The sequence below is a fragment of the Odontesthes bonariensis genome, chromosome 1 (assembly GCF_027942865.1).
Source record: "Odontesthes bonariensis isolate fOdoBon6 chromosome 1, fOdoBon6.hap1, whole genome shotgun sequence".
Lineage (NCBI taxonomy): Eukaryota > Metazoa > Chordata > Actinopteri > Atheriniformes > Atherinopsidae > Odontesthes > Odontesthes bonariensis.
The window spans coordinates 41127879-41146770 of NC_134506.1; the positions used below are offsets into that span (position 1 = coordinate 41127879).

At 39.4% G+C, this 18892-nt stretch overlaps 1 protein-coding gene across 2 annotated transcripts in view; it reads right to left on the reverse strand.

Annotated features, from left to right (window-relative positions):
* The window catches only part of LOC142381310 (uncharacterized), a 48591-nt gene that overhangs the window by 17066 nt on the left and 12633 nt on the right, over window positions 1-18892 (reverse strand). Inside the window, exons 2-10 of one of the 2 annotated variants that reach the window (XM_075466915.1) lie at window positions 18116-18256; window positions 15200-15440; window positions 14060-14196; window positions 10687-10888; window positions 8733-8852; window positions 8549-8572; window positions 3551-3592; window positions 1591-1622; window positions 1386-1467 (exon numbers count right to left, since the gene is read on the reverse strand). In XM_075466915.1, coding sequence (XP_075323030.1) covers window positions 1386-1467; window positions 1591-1622; window positions 3551-3592; window positions 8549-8572; window positions 8733-8852; window positions 10687-10888; window positions 14060-14196; window positions 15200-15440; window positions 18116-18256 — 1021 coding nt within the window. Of the gene's footprint in view, window positions 1-1385; window positions 1474-1590; window positions 1623-3550; window positions 3593-8548; window positions 8573-8732; window positions 8853-10686; window positions 10889-14059; window positions 14197-15199; window positions 15441-18115; window positions 18257-18892 lie in introns of both variants that reach the window. The other variant, XM_075466914.1, reaches the window with a different exon arrangement.

Genomic DNA, 18892 nt, shown 5'->3' on the forward strand with positions numbered 1-18892 from the left:
AAGTCTTTGATGACCAATAACAAGTCAAGTCTCAAGTCTTTGAAGACCAATAAAAAGTCAAGTCTCAAGTCTTTGTGTTCGAGTCCAAGTCAAGTCTCAAGTCTTTGAAGACCAATAACAAGTCAAGTCTCAAGTCTTTTGACCCAAGTCCAAGTCAAGTCTCAAGTCTTTACACGTCATGTACTCTGAAATCGTACCGGAATGATACACCAGGTCATGTTACGTGTTTTAACTGTGCATCTTTCTATAGATGTTTTTGTGTCATAGAGACAAACCCAAACTATGAATGTACAATGTGCCTGAAGTTGCACGTTATTTACAGTAAATGCATTGCAATGAGTTACTTTGTTCCCATACTTGAGGAACAAAAAGCTTTCCAAGTTTCAGACTGATTGATGGCGACATTTGTTTATGCAAACAATAAGTAAACATTATGCTCATTGTTTATGTGTCAAAATGATCTTTCTAAATGACTAAACTGTGCATTTTAATATTCCAGGATTTTTTTTTCAATATAGCAGAATTTGTGTCTTTAAAGTGTGTTTGTTTAATACTTAATTATTCTATTTGCATGAATGCTAAGTGAAAAATGTGAAATATTGTAAAAATAAATAGATAAATAAGAGCACTACAACAGTTTGTGGAGTACAGGAAGAGCTAATTGTTGCCTATCTTGACCTGTAACCGGCAGCTAATCAATTTACTTAAAAATATAGCAGATAATAGGGCAGGTCAGGTTCTTTCTGTCACTCTGTTTTTCTATCTCAAAAATACAAAGACAGATATACATCTGAGGCTCTTCTTGCTTTCAGCTACAGTCTGCATCACTGACCCATAAACCCATGTTTCAAAGCTCTCTGCAGGAGCGGCGTTTCTAAGCATTCCCGGATGTAGTCGGGAAGGTGAAATGCATCGTCACCTGCACACTGACCTCACCCAAGAGAAGGGATAACTTTTACACGTCCTCTTCTCTCCATGCCATGAATTCTAGCTCAGTAATCTAACTCTCAGTGGATGTTTTCCTCATATAAAGATCAGTACCAACTGTCCCTGTAACTGGATACTCTCTCATATGGCAACTGCGTGGCTTTACTGAGTGTAAACCTTATCCAAATATGCATTTGCGTGGTTGCGCAAAGCTCTACTGTGATACCAAAAGAGGCACGTCTCAGTTTAGCCTCTCAAAACCAACAGAGCTGTAAAGACATGATTGAAACAGAAGCTGTTGTTATGTATCCCTGTGGTATTTCTGACCGAAAGCATGTCAAAGACATTAAGACCTCAAGAAATCGTGTCGATTTTGAGAATCAGCGTTGAGTTTAGGAACTCTGCCCTGATTCTAACAGTTATTCCCCTAAGAAGAAAAAGACTGCATGTGGTTTTACCTCCAGAGCATGTGTGTACTGTTCCAGCTTCTTGTCAATCTTGGAAACAGAAACAGGTGGCAGCGTCTTCTTTGTGCCGCTGCTGTTGCTTTACAAAGAATAAAGGATCTGATTATTCCTGTGTATTTCTCACAGAGTTAAAACAGCACATCAGCACAACTCTTTGATTTATTCTGATATATATTTATTTAAAACTTAGGCTCACCTTCTCTTCAGAGACTCTGCTCTCTCTGTTATCTGAAAAAAAAGACCAAATCCGCAGTTAAAACTCACACATATTCTCTTCAATCTAATTAATCGCATGATTTCCCTGATTAATCACGATTAATCGCATTTGTACGCAGAATCCAAAAATGAATTCAAAAGTAGTGTATAGCTTTTAGCATTTAGTTTTATTTTAAATGTGCTGCCATATGAATGAAAGTGCCATAACATTTGTTGTGCAAACACACTTTTAACATCAGCATCTTTCTGTAGTTTTTATGTAGAAGCCTCGCTCCACTGTCTGTTTCCTTGAATGACTTGCTGCTATCAGTTGTGTGTTTTGCCTTTAAGTGATATTTTAGACTGGAACTACTACGCTGAGAAGACAATTCAACTTGGCAGTGTTTACAGATGACTTTGGTTCTGTCGACTCCGCCGTCTGGAAGAACTTTAAAAAGAAAATGGCCGAGTAAAAGTTCCGTACCCTTCTCCAGGTTTGGTGGATCCGTCGATTACTTTCTTTCCCAGTTCGAGTTCCGCATTGGACGACCCTGTGCTGCGTGTCGTTCCCCCTCTCTCTGTTCCCTGCTTCCTGTCTCTTTCGTATCCATTAAAGGCACAAAAGCCCCCCAATTTTTATTTTTATTTTTAAATTTTTTCTTTAAATAAATAAAAAAATGCGTTAATGAGCGATAAAATATTTATCGGCGTTAAATAATTAACGAGTTAACTCACCCAGCCCTAATTCTCTTCATCACTCCTGTTTTCTGTCGGTGACGTTTCTGCGACCATCAGATTATGTAAAAACATTCTTGGTGACGGTGGAATGTGTGCAAAGGAAGAAGTTATCAGATACCGGCTGGGATCTGGATCAATTTAAGATTGCGAAACAGTACGTTTGTGGTGGATGTGCACAGACATGCATGAATAGAACAAATAAATCCACACTTTTCAAAAAGTAAAGCACATACACTCTCAGAAAATAAAGTACAGAATTGTACCTTTAGGGGTACGATGGCTTGTCCCTGGGGCAGTACCCTCAGAAGGTATAGTTTCGTACCCTTGTGGTTTGTACCTTACAGAGACCAATCTTGTACCTCTGGTGGCAATTTTGTACCCTTATACTGAAGTAGCCTAACACAGTCTGTCTATTGTACCCCAGCATGTAGAAAAAAGGTACATATATGTACATTTTTTTACCACTTGAGTACATACATGTACCTTTTGGACCATCAAAAAAGTACATATATGTACATTTTACCACTTGAGTACATACATGTACCTTTTGGACCCTCAAGAAGGTACATATATGTACATTTTACGACTTGAATACATACATGTACCTTTTGGACCATCAAAAAGGTACATATAGGTACCTTTAGGTCCAATAATTAACCCTAGGTGGTACATTAGTATAGATTGTACCTCAGGGGACAAAAAAGGACTCGTACTGTACCACTATTTCTGAGAGTGTACCAAAGTGAAACACTGATATGTCATTTCTAATAAAGCTACTGAAATAAGCCATAAAAGAATGTTTTAATAAATCTCACATGAGCTCCTTTTTTTTTTTTTTAAATCATCCACTGATTGATTTCATAAAAGAAAGAAATACTTCTCAACCTCTACCAACGTCTTCCTTCCTGCTTCAGTTTCACACAGTTGTTAAAGCTCTCCAGTGAATCTGACATTTATAATGGGCCCATCCCTAGTGTAAAAAACCCTGTTGAACCTTCCAGCTAAGAGGAAACACACGCATTGGGGCAGAAGTTTGCATTTCAGACCCACAGACTTCTCAAAGCAGATCAAATCATCAACAGATGCAGCTTTTTCTCTGTGATGCAGCTGCTGGGAGGTGCAGGCTGCGTCCGCTCGCTCGGCTCTGGGTGACATGACTTGATGGAAAATAGGAGAGATAACGGGTGTCCTTTGACCCCGACCGTCTGCACAGCAGCACTCACCGTACATTTTCCATCTGTGGAGACTCGACTGTTCACCTCGTCCTGCGGAGAGACACACGGAGCTGAGACACGGACCTGGTACATTTCAGCAATAAACAGTATCTCTCGTTCATACCTCTCATATACCAGTGCAAATTATTATAGATAACGTGAGTAAATTTTAAAAGCTTCTGCCAAGGAGGCAGATCTGGGATGTGGTTTGTTTCTCAGTGTTTTGGCAATATTATGGAAAAACTATCAAGCCGAAATTGATGAAACTTAGCAGAAAGCTGGAGATTAGCCAGGGGAAGAACCCATGAAACGTAAGCATGGGCTGTGTTTGAAACCTCCTACTACATACGGCATACTTCCATACTGCATACTCATCGATCAGACAGTATGCAGAGCGTTTACCCACAATGCATTTCGCTCCTGCCCGAGCCGAAATCAGCCGGCCTGAAGCTGATTTCACTTAAGCTCTAAACTCTGTAAACTTTAGCAACATTTGAAACATTTTCAGGCGAGAAAGTAGTCGTTTAGATCCCCAATGTGTTGAAAACCTGACAAAATACCGGCTATTTACAATTTTGTTCCCACGAATTCGGCGCTACTAAAGCTAGCCGCAGTGAGCAACGCACTTCCGGTTATTTTCACAAAATAAAATACCCGTTGCCTTTTATCATAGGGAAAGCCATTACGATACAATTGGTGCTTTTGTTTTGAAAACAGGAAGTGAACCTACCCTCGTTGTAGCTAGCTTGAAACTGCCATTTTGACAGGAAATGATGATCGGCGACGTCACGTTACGTTGCATCTTGGGTAGTTTGAGTATGAGTAGTAACCTCATGATGCATACCCAACATTTAGGGGAATCTAGTATGCATCTGGGAACTTCTCGCTTACTTAAACTTGCATACTAACTCAAAAAGTTAGTATGAGTAGTAGGAGAAGTATGCGGTTTCGAACACAGCCATGGAGTAATATCACTTCTTTAAGCAAATGGTGAAATACAGCATTGAATTTGGTGGAAGGTGGGCTCTGTGAGCGCTCTTGTTTTAATTGCTTTTTCGTGCAGCAAAAAACAAGAGCAAAGGAACATAAAAGCATTGTGAGTTGAGGTATTGATCCCGATCAAAAGCAGAACTTAATCGTTTCCGTGCCATCGCCTTTTTATGTAAATCTGTCCTCAGCTTTCTGAGTAATCGCGCCAACAAACAAACAAATAAAGCACTTTTTCGGCAGAACTAATGAGTAACAAAAGTCCCATTAAACAACGCTTTGTAGCAGACAATAAACGGATCTCCATGTTGCATTTTTCTGAGTTTGCTGAGTTTTAGAGGCTGTTTGTGTGAGATTCACTCGAACATAGGCTCAGCAATTCAATCAGAGTAAGCTACCCTGGCAGTTTTTAAAGTGTGAGACCGTAAGCCTTACGCTCACTCCATCATTTTACTTAGCTTTGCTACATTCCTGGGTGCCTGTAGGATAATAATTATGATGTTTTATGCCGCATGGATCAGAATATAGTCAACACATACAGTTAAATGCACAGTTAGGAGTGAGTTGAGATTGCTGACTGACTTATTTAAATACAAAAATGATCTGTCTGTCCATCCGTTCACGTTTTTATAACCGGTTCATTCTGTCTGAAGCCTATCTCAGCTGTGATTAGGTGAGAAGCAGTGCGCTATTAATAGAATGATGTCTTTATAAATTAAAATAAAAAGATTGATCTTTAAATATGACAAGTAGGGACTCAAATAATCATTGAATAAGGAAATATTTTCTGACGATATATCTAATTATTTCATTTAATTACTTATTAGTTTCTGACAATGGAAAAAGTACAAATTCCCCCGGTAAGATTCACAAATATTTGAGTCTTTTGATAAGTAATTAAAAATCACAGCCTTCCCTGAAACTGTTTTTACTGGAAAAGGCCTGGTTCTTACGTTTAAAACCCCCTAAACTACACTAAAAAACACTTTTCAACTATAAGGTGTTCGCTCACTGAGCACATTGTGTGAAACAGCTGACTAATTCTTGGTCTGGACCTCCATGTAAGCGGTCATGTTGCCATGGATAACATTCAAACGCTCCTCTGAGATTCTGCTGCGTCCGGGAAGCAGACACCCTTTCCACTTTTAAAATCAGGCTTAAAACTTTCCTTTCTGATAAAGCTTATAGTTAGGGATGGCTCAGGGGACCCTGAAACATCCCATAGTTAAGCTGCTATAGGCCCAGACTGCTGGGGGGCCTCATCGGTCACACCTTTCCTCACTTTACTCTCTTTTTCCCCCGTTTAATTTCTCTAATGATATTATGTACATGTGACATTATTGTGATCATTAACTGGTGTTTCCCTGTTCCAACAGGTATCCTTTGAATGGCGTTAGTGGGTTTTCCCCTCTTTTCTGTCTTCTCAAACCCCAGCTGGTGGAGGCAGATGGCCACCCTTCCTGAGTCTGGTTCTGCCAGAGGTTTCTTCCTGTTAAAAGGGAGTCGTTTCTCTCCACAGTCGCCTCAGGCACGCTCAGGACGGGAGGTTGGACTGAAGACAAGTTTCGGTGCAATCTGTTGGTTTCCTTAGCTAGGAAACTGTTTTTGAATTGGCTCTATATGAATGAATTGGATTATTTTGTAAATAATTATGATTACAATGAATTGAATTCCAATTGGCTTGAATTGGACTTTATTATCTAAGTGCCTTGAGATGACATTTGTTGTATTTGGCGCTATATAAATAAAACTGAATTGAATTGAATTGCTCCAGGTTGACATAGCAACCCCGCCTCATGCTGCCGACTCCCTGCTGTACCACATCCTGAAAGTCTTCTTCTGGATTCACATCTGCAGCTGCAGAGGTCACTGGGATGCTTCTGAGATGATTTTGTGACACGAGGCATTCTCATGACGGCTCATTCTCATTCTGAAAGGAGCCGTCACAAGACGGTATACTGCAGGGATGTCCACATCCGGTCCTCGTGGGCCGCTGTCCTGCAGGTTTTAGACGTTTCCCTGCTTCAACTCACCTGATTCAGATCAATGCATCATCAGCAGGCTTGTGCAGAACTTCAGAATCAGACTCAGAAAAGGTTTTATTGCCAAGTAATTTTTACATCACAAGGAATTTGGCCTGGTCTGTTTGGTGCCATAAAAACAAAAAATATAATAATAATAAAATAAAGTAATAAATGTAAAAAAAAATGTAAAAATATATGTACAATCTGTTAACAATTTTTTGAAGTGATCCATTTAATCCGAATCAGGTGTGTTGAAGCATGGAAACACCTAAAACCTGCAGGACGGCGGCACCTCGAGGACCGACTTTGGACATCCCTGGTGTCCATAGAGGGGGGGCACATGGTCAGAAGTGTTCAAATAACCAGGAAAACAGACTCCACTTGCAAGAAAAGAGAGATTTACAATCTGCTGTGGCGCCCTGAGAACAGAATGTGAAATGGCTATATTTGTCTACATTGCAAAACATTTAAGAAAAATTGCACAATTGCATTTTCCTAACTCCTTTCCCTACACAGAGCAGCTTCAGTTTGGTTCATCAGGACACTGACATGTTGCAGCTGTTCCCACGCGAATGACTTTCCTTTTCCAGGTGCTGTTAGTGTTTAATACAAATGTTTATAAAGAGGAAACCAATTCACCCGGGGGGGTCCCCTTTGTGGGAGAGAACGTTGGTTTGAACAATGTTTTCAGCAGTCACTGCACGCTTCTGACTCCTTCTCACTCCAGCTGCTGCAGGAGTTTTAACCCGGACTAAGAGATCTGAACACGTCACAGCAGCTTTAAAATCTTTACTCTGGCTTCCAGTCAGTCACAGAATAGATTTTAAAAGCCTGCTGATGGTTTACATCTGTGATCTGTTCAGAGAATATAAAGCCAGCAGAGCTCTTAGATCCAAGGACTCAGGTCAGCTGGTCCAGTCCAGAGTCCAGACTAAACATGGAGAAGCAGCATTTAGCTGTTATGCTGCAAACAAGTGGAACAAACTGCCAGTGGAGATTAAACTTTCACCAAATGGAGACATTTTTAAATCCAGGTTAAAGACATTTCTGTTCTCATGTGTCTATGCATGACATCTGCACGATATCTTTGAACTTATCTGGACTGTTGCTTGCTTTTAAATTCATTTAAATGATTTTATTTGTTTCTCTTTATATTCTTTTATGTATTTTTAATGCTTCTTCCACTCCCTGCTGCAATGCTTTTATTTTATGTAAAGCACTTTAAATAGTTTTATTCAAGAAATGTGCTACAAATAAATTTCATTTGATAGATTCCTTACTTCTGCACAGCCTTTAGGGACTGGTGTTATAAAGTACATTGTTAGGAGTAGAATTAATGTACATGTTTTAGACAGTTGCGAAATGTTCATGGCTGTATCTTGAGGTTTGGCATCAATGCTGCCTGGCAGAAAAACAGCCGAGGGAAATTTATAACTGTAAATTGTGACTCTTTTTTTGGTACAAATAATGGAATATTTAATGATTTCTGATGAGTTTGGGTTGGCTGTAGAAGTTTAAAGGTGTGGTAACATACTTTGATAAAGGTGGACTGACTAGGTTAGTGAAATAAAGCATCAAAGGGGAAACAATCTCAGGAATTTGTGCCACCACACGCTCCTCCCTTTAAGTATGGACTTATCCTGCCTTTTAAAAGTGGTAATCAGTTATTTTTAGACACTTATTCTCATGCCCACATTCACACACACAAAAATGAAAGACTTGTCTTTGCACACAAATCAAAACATCAACTTTGTGACCTTGTTGAGAGGGATCTGCAGGATTTTAAGCCGTGCACGGCTGCCACATGATAAGCTGATTGGATAACTGCATGAGTAAGAAAAAATAGTTCCAAATAAAATGCTCAGCGAGCGCGTGATTGAGGGCAGCTGTTTGATACCAGCTTTCCTCCAGAGACAAGCTTGTGCTCTGTGTGCCGTTTAAAAGAGTAAAGCACCAACACAATTATGACATGCAGTATAATTGAATAAGTACTTACTGGGTAAAACTGAATGAGGAGTTTCTGGTGGAACCGGCAGGGAGCATCAGAAAGAGGAGATGTTTTTAGCATTGTGAACACAACACATCATGTCATTTCATCGTCAGTGATTCATAAAAAGTGTCTGATGCTACCTCTGAAAACTGAAGCGCTCCTGCAGACTGCCTTTAGTTTTACAAGTTACCTTGAATGTGGGGCTCATGGGGCCGTAGCAGTTCAACGACTCCTCGCCGTCACTGCTGCAGAGAGAACCTTCAGATCTGTTCGCCTCCTCGCTCCTCCTGCCTCTGCCCTCCGGTGTTCTCTGAGACACCAGCAGAACAAAATGTTTGGCCTTGGTAAGCAGTTGTCGCATTGTATGGAAGCTTTTCTGTGCCATCAGAGTTTGAATACGAATTTATTTTTTATACGAATTAATATTGAATTTTTACAGCATCAAAATCAGACTTTGAATTAGAAAAAACCAACAGTGTAAAAAAAAAAAAAAAATCAATTTCTAAAAACAAAAATCAGTGTAAAGAATTAAAATGGAAAAAAATTAAATGGAAAAAAATTCAACATCTAAAAATTCAGTGGAAAAAAATTCAACATATGGAGCATCGCGTTAGTTCTGGCAGACCACGTAGTCAACGCGCCCTTGCCTATTGGCTGACGCCGACCCAACCCCTATGGCTCCACAACCAGCTGCGCTCAATGGGTAATCAGCTGCTGCTCGCAATTGGATGCTGGCATTTGGGGCACTTCATTTAAACTTGGTTTGCTGTCACTGCTTTTTTTGCTTTCTGCTTGCACCCACCACCTCCCCTGCTCCACTGACTTCTCATTGCCAACAATGTCATACTGTTGTTCATTGTTGCTTGCTCTGTTCTAGGGGGTTTGTTGCCTTTACAGCAAATGGAAGGCACTCCACCTGAGGATGCTGCTGTTCCCTGTCTGGCTTCCATGGAGCTCATGGAAAAGTCGGGAACTTCCTCCGAACAGAGCCATACCGCCAAACACAAATTGTATGCATTCAGAATAAGCTTCTGAAATTCATCTCTGTTTCTCGTCTTGTTTTGACGAGAGTGGTTCTGACAGAACTAAAAATTCAGTGGAAAAAAATTCAACTTCAAAAAATTCAGTGGAAAAAAATTCAACATCTAAAAAAAGAACCAGACTCAACATCCGGGTAAACAGGGAGAAGCAATCGATCCACTGAATTTTTTTCCATTTAATTTTTTTCCATTTAATTTTTTTCCATTTAATTTTTTTACACTGATTTTTGTTTTTAGAAATTGATTTTTTTTCTTTAACACTGTTGGTTTTTCAAATTCAAAGTCTGATTTTGATGCTGTAAAAATTCAATATTAGAAATTGGTATTCAAACTCTGATGGCACAAAAAAACTTCCATAGATTCACTGCTGCCATGGTTTGAACTCAGATTTTACCCTGGCAGCAGAACACGAGGCTGACTTATTTTACTGTTGAAAACTAACAGTTTTCCCTCATTTACATCGTGTCAAACCTTTGAAAACTTGTCTAGTTTTTAGTAGCAAATGACTAATGAATGACTGGCAAAGCGCTGGTGCAACAAACTGGAATTTGTTACAGTGTCTTACCTCATCGCTGCTTTTGTCAGGCTACATTTCATTTCACCTCCCTGTGAGCCAAAATAACATTCTTTGACTTTATTGCTTTCAGACTTGAAGCCAAATTCTATGAACTGCGAGTTTTATAATAAGCCTGCATGTGTTTGGGGCTTTTTTTGAATCATGGGAGAAAAAAGGGGGGCAGCTTGAGAGGAACACTTCATCTGAGGGAGTAACATAAATTTCAGAAACTGAGCCATTGAGGTACAATAAAGTCAGCCGCTAAACGTATTCCTGAGCGGTGACAGTTGGATGTTGAGTTTACTTTGTCGAGCTTCAGATCACAAGCAGCAGCCGGGGAACGCTGAATAGTATAAGGGTCCACAGCAGGACAAGTTTAGCGTTAACCACAGAAGAAAAGAAGGGGGAGATTTAGTTTTTAACAGGTGTAAGATGGTCGTACTTGTACAATCATTTAGTCCTTTGTGTGATGTCACAATATTTTTGGATCTACAAAATAGTTCTCTATCGATATCCATCACAACCCTCATTAGAGATATGAAGCACACCTCATTTTGTTTCCTCTGCTCTTCCTTCTCAGCAACCTGGTGCCTCTGCTCCCTCCTGATGTGGAGGTCTGCCTTCTCTTCATGTGTGAACCTCAGCTCCTCCTCCTCCTGATCTTCATCTCTGGCACTTTCTGCTGACTCCAGCTCCCTCTGCATATCTTCTTCTTCTTCTTCCTCTCCATCCACCCTGCGAGCTCTCCCACTGTAAAGATTTTTGAGAAAAGTTTGGAATAAAATCATTTTCAATGTGAACTGATCGACTTCTTCGTATTTAGAAAATACAAGCATGTTTAAAACTCGATGACCAGCAGAACACTTAACTTAAAACATTGTGAGAAACCTCAGTGTGTGAAGCTCAAACCACAGTTGAGCTGCTGCAACCTTGGAACACAATGGTAAATAAGGCTCTGTTACAACGTGTCGCTGCCGTCAAATAAGATCTTTTTAAATAGTTTTCTGTAAATACAATAACTTGTACTTGTGGTGTAAATGAAAGTTCGAACAAATGAACAAATGTAACATTTAAGATTTCCAAATGGGGTGTAATGGAAAAGCAGTTTGTTCATTTTCATCTTATTTCTTATCATCAATCATTAGTGACTAATGATTAAAGTTTAATAAAACTTTAAAACTTCAAATCTAGGCTAAAAACCTACTTATTTAGGATTGCTTTTAATACCCAGTAGTATGATGACACTTTTATCTTATTTTATCTTATTCGATTTTGTTGTATTTTATTGCTTTCGCTGTTATTTTATTGTTTTTTTTCATTTGTTTTTACTTATTCTTCTCTTTATTTATTAACTGCTGTAAAGCACTTTGGTACATCGTAAGGATTGTCTGTAAAGGGCTGTATCAAATCAAATTTATTTGTAGCACATTTCATGTACAAACAGTTCAAAGTGCTTCACATAATATAAAAGCATTACAGCAGGGAGTGGAAGAAGCATTAAAAATAGAATATAAAGAGAAACAAATAAAATCATTTAAATTAATTTAAAAACAAGCAACTGTCCAGATAAATTAAAAAAGGAAAAAAATGAAAAGATATCGTGCAGATTTCATGCATAGACACATGAGAACAGAAATGTTTTTAACCTGGATTTAAAAATGTCTCCATTTGGTGAAAGTTTAATCTCTACTGGCAGTTTGTTCCACTTGTTTGCAGCATAACAGCTAAATGCTGCTTCTCCATGTTTAGTCTATAAATAAAGTACATTTACAAGTTTAATAAAACCTTCAGACACAAGTTGCTGCTACCTTATACTTCGACTCCTCTAAATTTCAGAGATTGTAGTTGTATTCTCTCTGCATGTATTTGACAGTTATATCGACTTATTCTGTGTGTTCCTACAGTTTGATTATGAGATTATGAGTCGTTAGCAGCTGCACTGAAGGATGGTTTTCTTTAAAAATATCTCACGTGATTTGCTCTTAAATAGAACAGTGATTATGACAAAATTTCCCAACAAAATTAAACTACAGTCAGAACATAAGTTTTTGTTCTCACATGTCTGGCTGGAGGCATCAAAACTATCATCTAAGATCAAATCAAAGCCAGAGTCTGGAGCAGCTTAATATAAGATGTTTGGTCAAAAAGGGACATTTCACATTCATTTCAAGTACTTCCACATTGTGCTGATAATACTTTTTGGGGTAAAGTGTAATTAAACTTTATATTTGAGTAAAGATTCTCCTGAGAGGCAAATTTTGGACTTATCGTGAAGACAGATGATTTGGAACAGACCAAACAGAGTAAAAATCTCTCTGATGTTCGGGAAAAACAACTCGAACCAGATCCAATTCTGCTTCTCATACTGTTGTTTCAACCAACAAAATGAATTTACTTCCTTTTGCAACATTGTCGGCACATGTGCTGCAATCAAACTGGAAGCAGTGGAACTGAGCGAGGCTCCTCAGCCCCGTAAAAAGATGTGATGTAATGTAAAACGTAATGTAATAATGGCTTTCACGTGGAACGGAGACTTTATGGACGACTGACCGGAGGCTAAGCTGGTGATAACATGCTGAAATTTACAGAACATTATACTACTGTACATGGAATGCACCAAAAACCTCCCAAATGAGAATGAAGCCTTTCTGCCCAGATTTACGGATGGAGTGTAATGGAAATGGAGTTTGCACATGTTCACCTTATATGAGTACATAATAATACTGCAGTACTGTAACATCATTTTTCAGGGATTTCCACGTAATTTTGGGACAGTGTCAGACCTTATGAACATGTGATGTTAAGAGCTAATATATAGCCGCAACAACATAAACAGCAGGTGTGTTTTAATTAGGGCTGGGCAACGATTAAAATGTTTAATCTAATTAATCACATGATTTCCCTGATTAATCACGATTAATCGCATTTTTACGCAAAATCCAAAAATGAATTCAAAAGTAGTGTGTAGCTTTTAGCATTTAGTTTTATTTTAAATGTGCTGCCATATGAATGAAAGTGCCATAACATTTGTTGTGCAAACACACTTTTAACATCAGCATCTTTCTGTAGTTTTTATGTAGAAGCCTCGCTCCACTGTCTGTTTCCTTGAATGACTTGCTGCTATCAGTTGTGTGTTTTGCCTTTAAGTGATATTTTAGACTGGAACTACTACGCTGAGAAGACAATTCAACTTGGCAGTGTTTACAGATGACTTTGGTTCTGTCGACTCCGCCGTCTGGAAGAACTTTAAAAAGAAAATGGCCGAGTAAAAGTTCCGTACCCTTCTCCATGTTTGGTGGATCCGCCGATCACTTTCTTTTCCTGTTCCACAGCAGACAGCAACAGACTTTTACCAAATAAAAGCCTGTGAGCAACAAACTTTTACAATAATATAATAAATAATAAAACAGAAGTGGTTTGTGGCATAGTGGGTTGAGCAGGCGCCCCATGTACAGAGGCTATAGTCCTCGCTGCAGCTGGTTCGAGTCCCACAGCCCCGTGCTGCATGTCGTTCCCCCTCTCTCAGCCCCTGCTTCCTGTCTCTCTGAACTTTCCTATCCATTAAAGGTACAAAAGCCCTAAAAACTTTTTTTTAATGTAAAAAAAAAAAAAACTTGTAAAAAAATAAAAATAAATAAAACATATGTTAAAGCACGATAAAATATTTATCGGTGTTAAATAATTAATGCGTTAACGTGATAATAATGAGTTAACTCGCCCTGCTCTAGTTTTAGCATATAAATTTGCATAAGTAACAGTTTTCTGGTAGCATTCCTCTCATGTCTTCAGCGTATTATGTGTGAAAGAAGCATCAAATGATGCACGAAACGCCTCCTTTTATGTGAGCGTGCACTGAGCCTAAAGAGGAATGGACCGTTTATAGAGGAAGATGATGAGACAGACGATGTTTGCTGAACACACCGTGGCTTCATCGTCCCTGCTGCCAGGTATGACGTCCTGTCTGCAGATCGACCCGCGGCATGCTGCAGCCTGGCCTCTTGTGACAGGAAGACAGAGGAGCTGTATGATGTCCTGAGTGCATTTTTGGTGCTGGATGTCTGGAAGGAACCAAAAACAAAAAAGAAAACGTGTTTTAATGTGCACAGAGGTTAGGATGTATTTCAAAAGTCAATAATTCTTTACAGTTTTACAAATTCTGTGTAGTTTAAGGCAGTGTTTCCCACAGCATGTCCTCATGAAATAAATGCATCATCTCATTTGAGGAGTGTTGAAGCAGGGAAACATCTAAAACATGTAGGGCAGTGGGTCCAAGAACCAGTTCAGGGAAACCGAGATATAATGGAGAACCTATATAACCTGCTCGTGTTTCATTGCATTAGAGCAGAGATACTCATTCTCCTCAAGCTTTAATTGGTGGCTCGCGCTCGCATAGTAGCTTATAACAATATGGTAACAATAACAATACATTTTTTCAAATAACATACAGCGAATACTGCACAGTATTAAGTAGTTTTATTAAGTTTGCGTTTTTTGTGGTATTAAGTATTTTTATTAAGTATTAATTAAGGCTTAATGGTGTTTCCTAAAGGGGGAACTGTTAAACCTGGCAACGCAGCCCGCTTAAACCACCGTCACACTTGACCGCAGAGCACGCTAGCTCCTTTAGCCAGCGCGAGATGCAGGCACAATGTGTCGGTTTTTAATTAAAAAAGGGCAAAAACCAGCACAAAAACCATGCTCATCCTGAATGTCTCACTATGATTACAACAACAAACTAAAAATACAACATGAAGAAAGTCAAGGACATGCATGCCAGCTTCCGCTCATCCCAGTATTAAGGTAAATATGGTCTTAATTGAAAATGTATTGGCTGTGTTGTTTCTTTTTCTGTGGGATGTTTTATATGTAGAAATGCATATTTGTGAAAGGGGACTTTAGTATGTTGTCGTAAAAGTGGCTCTTCCCTTGATTATGCTCTGACAATGTGGCTCTTGTGAAAACAATAGTGAGTATCACTGGCCTAATGCATTGATTTTTTGGATCATGATTATCATCTGCTACACTTCTGCTGAGGGGAAGAAGGACGTCGTGGCTGAGCACCTTCTCTGGTGGTTGTGTTGAAGCTTCCTCAGAGCTCCTTGGTTCCCCTCCGTCCTCCTCTCCAGCTCCCTGCTCTTTCTCCTTCTCGGGGTCTGCTGAAGCTGAGGGTCTCTGCTCCTTCACCCTGCAGTCCTCCTGCGCCTCATGCTCAGTACGGTTTTCCAGCCTGTGGCTCCAGTCGCTGAAGCCTTCGTCCTCGTCCAGGACCAGACAGCAGCTGGGCTTCAGCCCCTCGTCTGACCTGAGAACCAAGCAGAAAACGGTCACCTCACAGAGCAGCTGGATGGTCGGTGTGAAGGTCTGAATAAAATGTAAAAAATAGCAGAGAACTGCATGTGTTCACACGCAATCTGCTGTGTTTTTCTGCTTCTCATAATGATGCACTTCGCCCCTTCCTTTGTTCATGCCTCACACGTTTGATTTGACTTCGACTGCAGCAGCTTTAGCTTTTAAATTTAAAAATAAAACTAAATAACAGTTCATGGCATCAATTCTTTGTGTCTTATGTCTTGTAATATGCTGCTGCTCGAGTCCTGACTTGAACCAGGAAATACGACCATATTAGTCCAGCGCTCTGTACTGGCTTCCTGTCGCTCAGAGAATAGACTTTAAAACAGCTCAAGTCTCTTCGTGGTCCAGCACCAAAGTACATCTCTGACATGTTAGAGCCACATGAACCAACTGGGACTCTGAGAGCCTCAAGGAGGGGTCTCCTGCTGGTGCCCAGAGTCAGGACTAAACAAGGTGAGGCTGCGTTTCAGTTTTATGCTCCTAAAATCTGGAACAGTCTTCCAGAAGATGTGAGACAGGCCTCAACTCTGACAATGTTTAAATCCAGGCTGAAAACAGTTCTGTTTAGCTGTGCATATGACACCTGAAAGGGTTTTATCTGCACTCTTCGCTTTTAATTGAATTAATTAGTGATTTTTATGTTTTATTTGCCTTCTTGTGATTTTATGTAGCTGTAAAGCATTTTGAATTGTGCTCTATAAATAAACCTGCCTTGCCTATTAGTGCTTCATAGTTTGAAGAAATTTTTGCCTCTTCAACAGATTTTTTTAAGAGCTACTTATTCAAATTTTTTTTTACCAAATTTCAACTAGCAACCTCATTTATTGATACTTAACAATCACACCTGACGTCATTTCAGGATGCTGTGAAAAGATTTTTCTATGTGTTGAACATTGTCTGATCAGTGAAAAATACTCCACAGCACATATTGGTCAAAACTAGAAACTTTCTGAAATTGATCCTAATATTGCGCCAGCTTGTGACAGATGTTAACGAGCCTCCGCCTTTCTTATTCACACGTTGTGGTCGCACTCCTCCCTCCTTTTAATCTAAAAGCATTTCATTTTATTTCAGTTTACCCCAACCAAAGGTCTGCAGCAAAAACATAATTGTACCCGTTTTGTTCTGTACATTCTCTGCACTCTTATGTTTAAATTATATTTGTCCCTTTATGTCCTAGTGTGTGTATGTTGTTTATATGCCCAGACTTTCTTTTACAGTGACGCATATTTCAATCTAATTTCCCTTTTGTTTATTATATAGCTGGCTTATTTAAATGGAAAACTGTAAGAAATACACCCAAAAAACTTTTCTATTCCTGAAGAAAATGGCCGATAAAAAGAGTCTTGATGAGAGAAAGATAACTGAAGGTGCCAACAAAATAATTGACATAACATTTGCCTGCTGCCTCTGCTGCTGAGTGTCTCCAGTGTCACACAAAGGTTTCAAAATGTGCTGAATGAGTGGCTGCAGGTGGCAAAGGGGACATGCGCCTTCAAGCTCCATGGCAACAGAGACAGGAACCATGGAAACAACAAACAGACAGCCCTGATCTCTGTTTCAGGTCAGGTCAGATAAGCAGACAGATTCTCTGAAGTGGAACCAAAACAAATGAAAGTACAAATATTATGGAATTATATAGGCAGGATGTTATACAGCCTTAGATTTTTGGATTTCTTTTGCAAATATTTTTGCACGTATGTATTAAAATAATCAAATAACAATAATAACTCCTTTTTTATAATATATATTGCTCCACAGATCACTTCTGTAACTCAAAAAAAAAATCAGATTGTATTGATTTAATTCAACTCTTGTCGTTGGAAAACTCAGACATTATATATGCAGGATGTTATGCAGCCTTAAAGATTCAAAGGTTTATTGTCATATGTGCAGTTAGAAACGTGTTTCCCTGTACAATGAAATTCTTTGCTTGATTTCTTTTGCAAATATTTTTGCACAGATGTATTAAAATAATCTATAATCTCTAATAACTACTTTTTTATAATATATATTGCTCTACAGAGTAATTTCTGTTACTCAAAAAAAAAAAAAAAAAATCAGCTTGTATTGATTTAATTCAACTCTTGTGATTGGAAAACTAAGACTTTCTCTTTTAAAACTGTATAATATGGGAAAAGCTTCGCCTGTTGACGGTCTGGAAGCTGTCGACCGAATCAGTGAATGATGCATTATCTGATGAGTTCCCTTGGGACCATCCTCCGATGTCACGTCTCTGACCAAATAACCAGAAGCTGAAGGTGCAGCAGCTTTCTCAGCTTATTTTCCTGCGGCTCCACTGGCCCGAATTCTGCCGATGACGCACGCACACGCAAGTCTTTTCCCCTGCAATCAGCCCTCCAAATGATGGAGGCTGAGCAGTAAACATTAAGAACGGTTTACATCCACTCCGCACTCTGAAATACACTAACTAATGGGTCACAAACTGAGGAGGGAGGCATTACAGGGAAAACTTTGACTATAACAGCTTCGTTTTAACTGTTTATTGTCTGTTTCTCTGCAGCACTCATGTTACCACTCAGCTTCTTGTTTCCAGCCTGGCTGTAAAGAGGAGTGAAGCAGTGTATCATAACCTAGAGGTGTGCAACCGAGTGTCCCACTCACTCCATGTTATGTGTGAGGTTGCTGTGTTGTGGGGGCTCTGGCCTGGAAGGGCTCCCCTCTCCGCTCTGCAGCTCCCTGGCTCTCCTCCTTCGCTCCCGTTCCACCTCCTCCGCGTCCTCCTGGCTCCTCTGCGCCGTCACCCTGCAGTCAGCAGACATCTTTTACAGCTTTACATTTTAAATGGTCGTTATTCTGCGAGTAATCAAACTCAATTGCAATGATTAGAATAGGCAGCGCTGTAAGACTTGGAGCTTTCAGACCATTGGTTATCTTGACCTGAAAGGCTTAGTAGCCCCTCCACAAAGCAGTTTATACAGTAAATGTCTTCACAAAGATTCTACTTGCTTTTCATGATCTGATCACCTGTCCAGTTTGTAGACTTCTCTGCTTTGAGGGTGATGCCATGCTCACATAAACGCTCAACTCATCGTTGTAGACATTATGACCAACGACGTTTACCACAAGCTGCTACTCAGTCAGTTTGTCCTTATACTGGTGTAACTTAAATTGCTAATACAACCGAGTGATGATTAACACGTAATACAATGAGAAAACCTGAACAATCCACCTCAAGTGGGCTTCAGGTAACTGCCAGAGGCTTTGTTATCTGAAAACAATGAAGGAAGACAGCTATTTTCTAGGGCTGGGCAAGTTTACTCGTTATTATCGCGTTAACTCGCTAATTATTTAACGTCGATAAATATTTTATTGCGCATTAACGCAGGTTTTATTTATTTAAAAAAAAATATATATATATTTTTTTTTAAATGGGGGGGT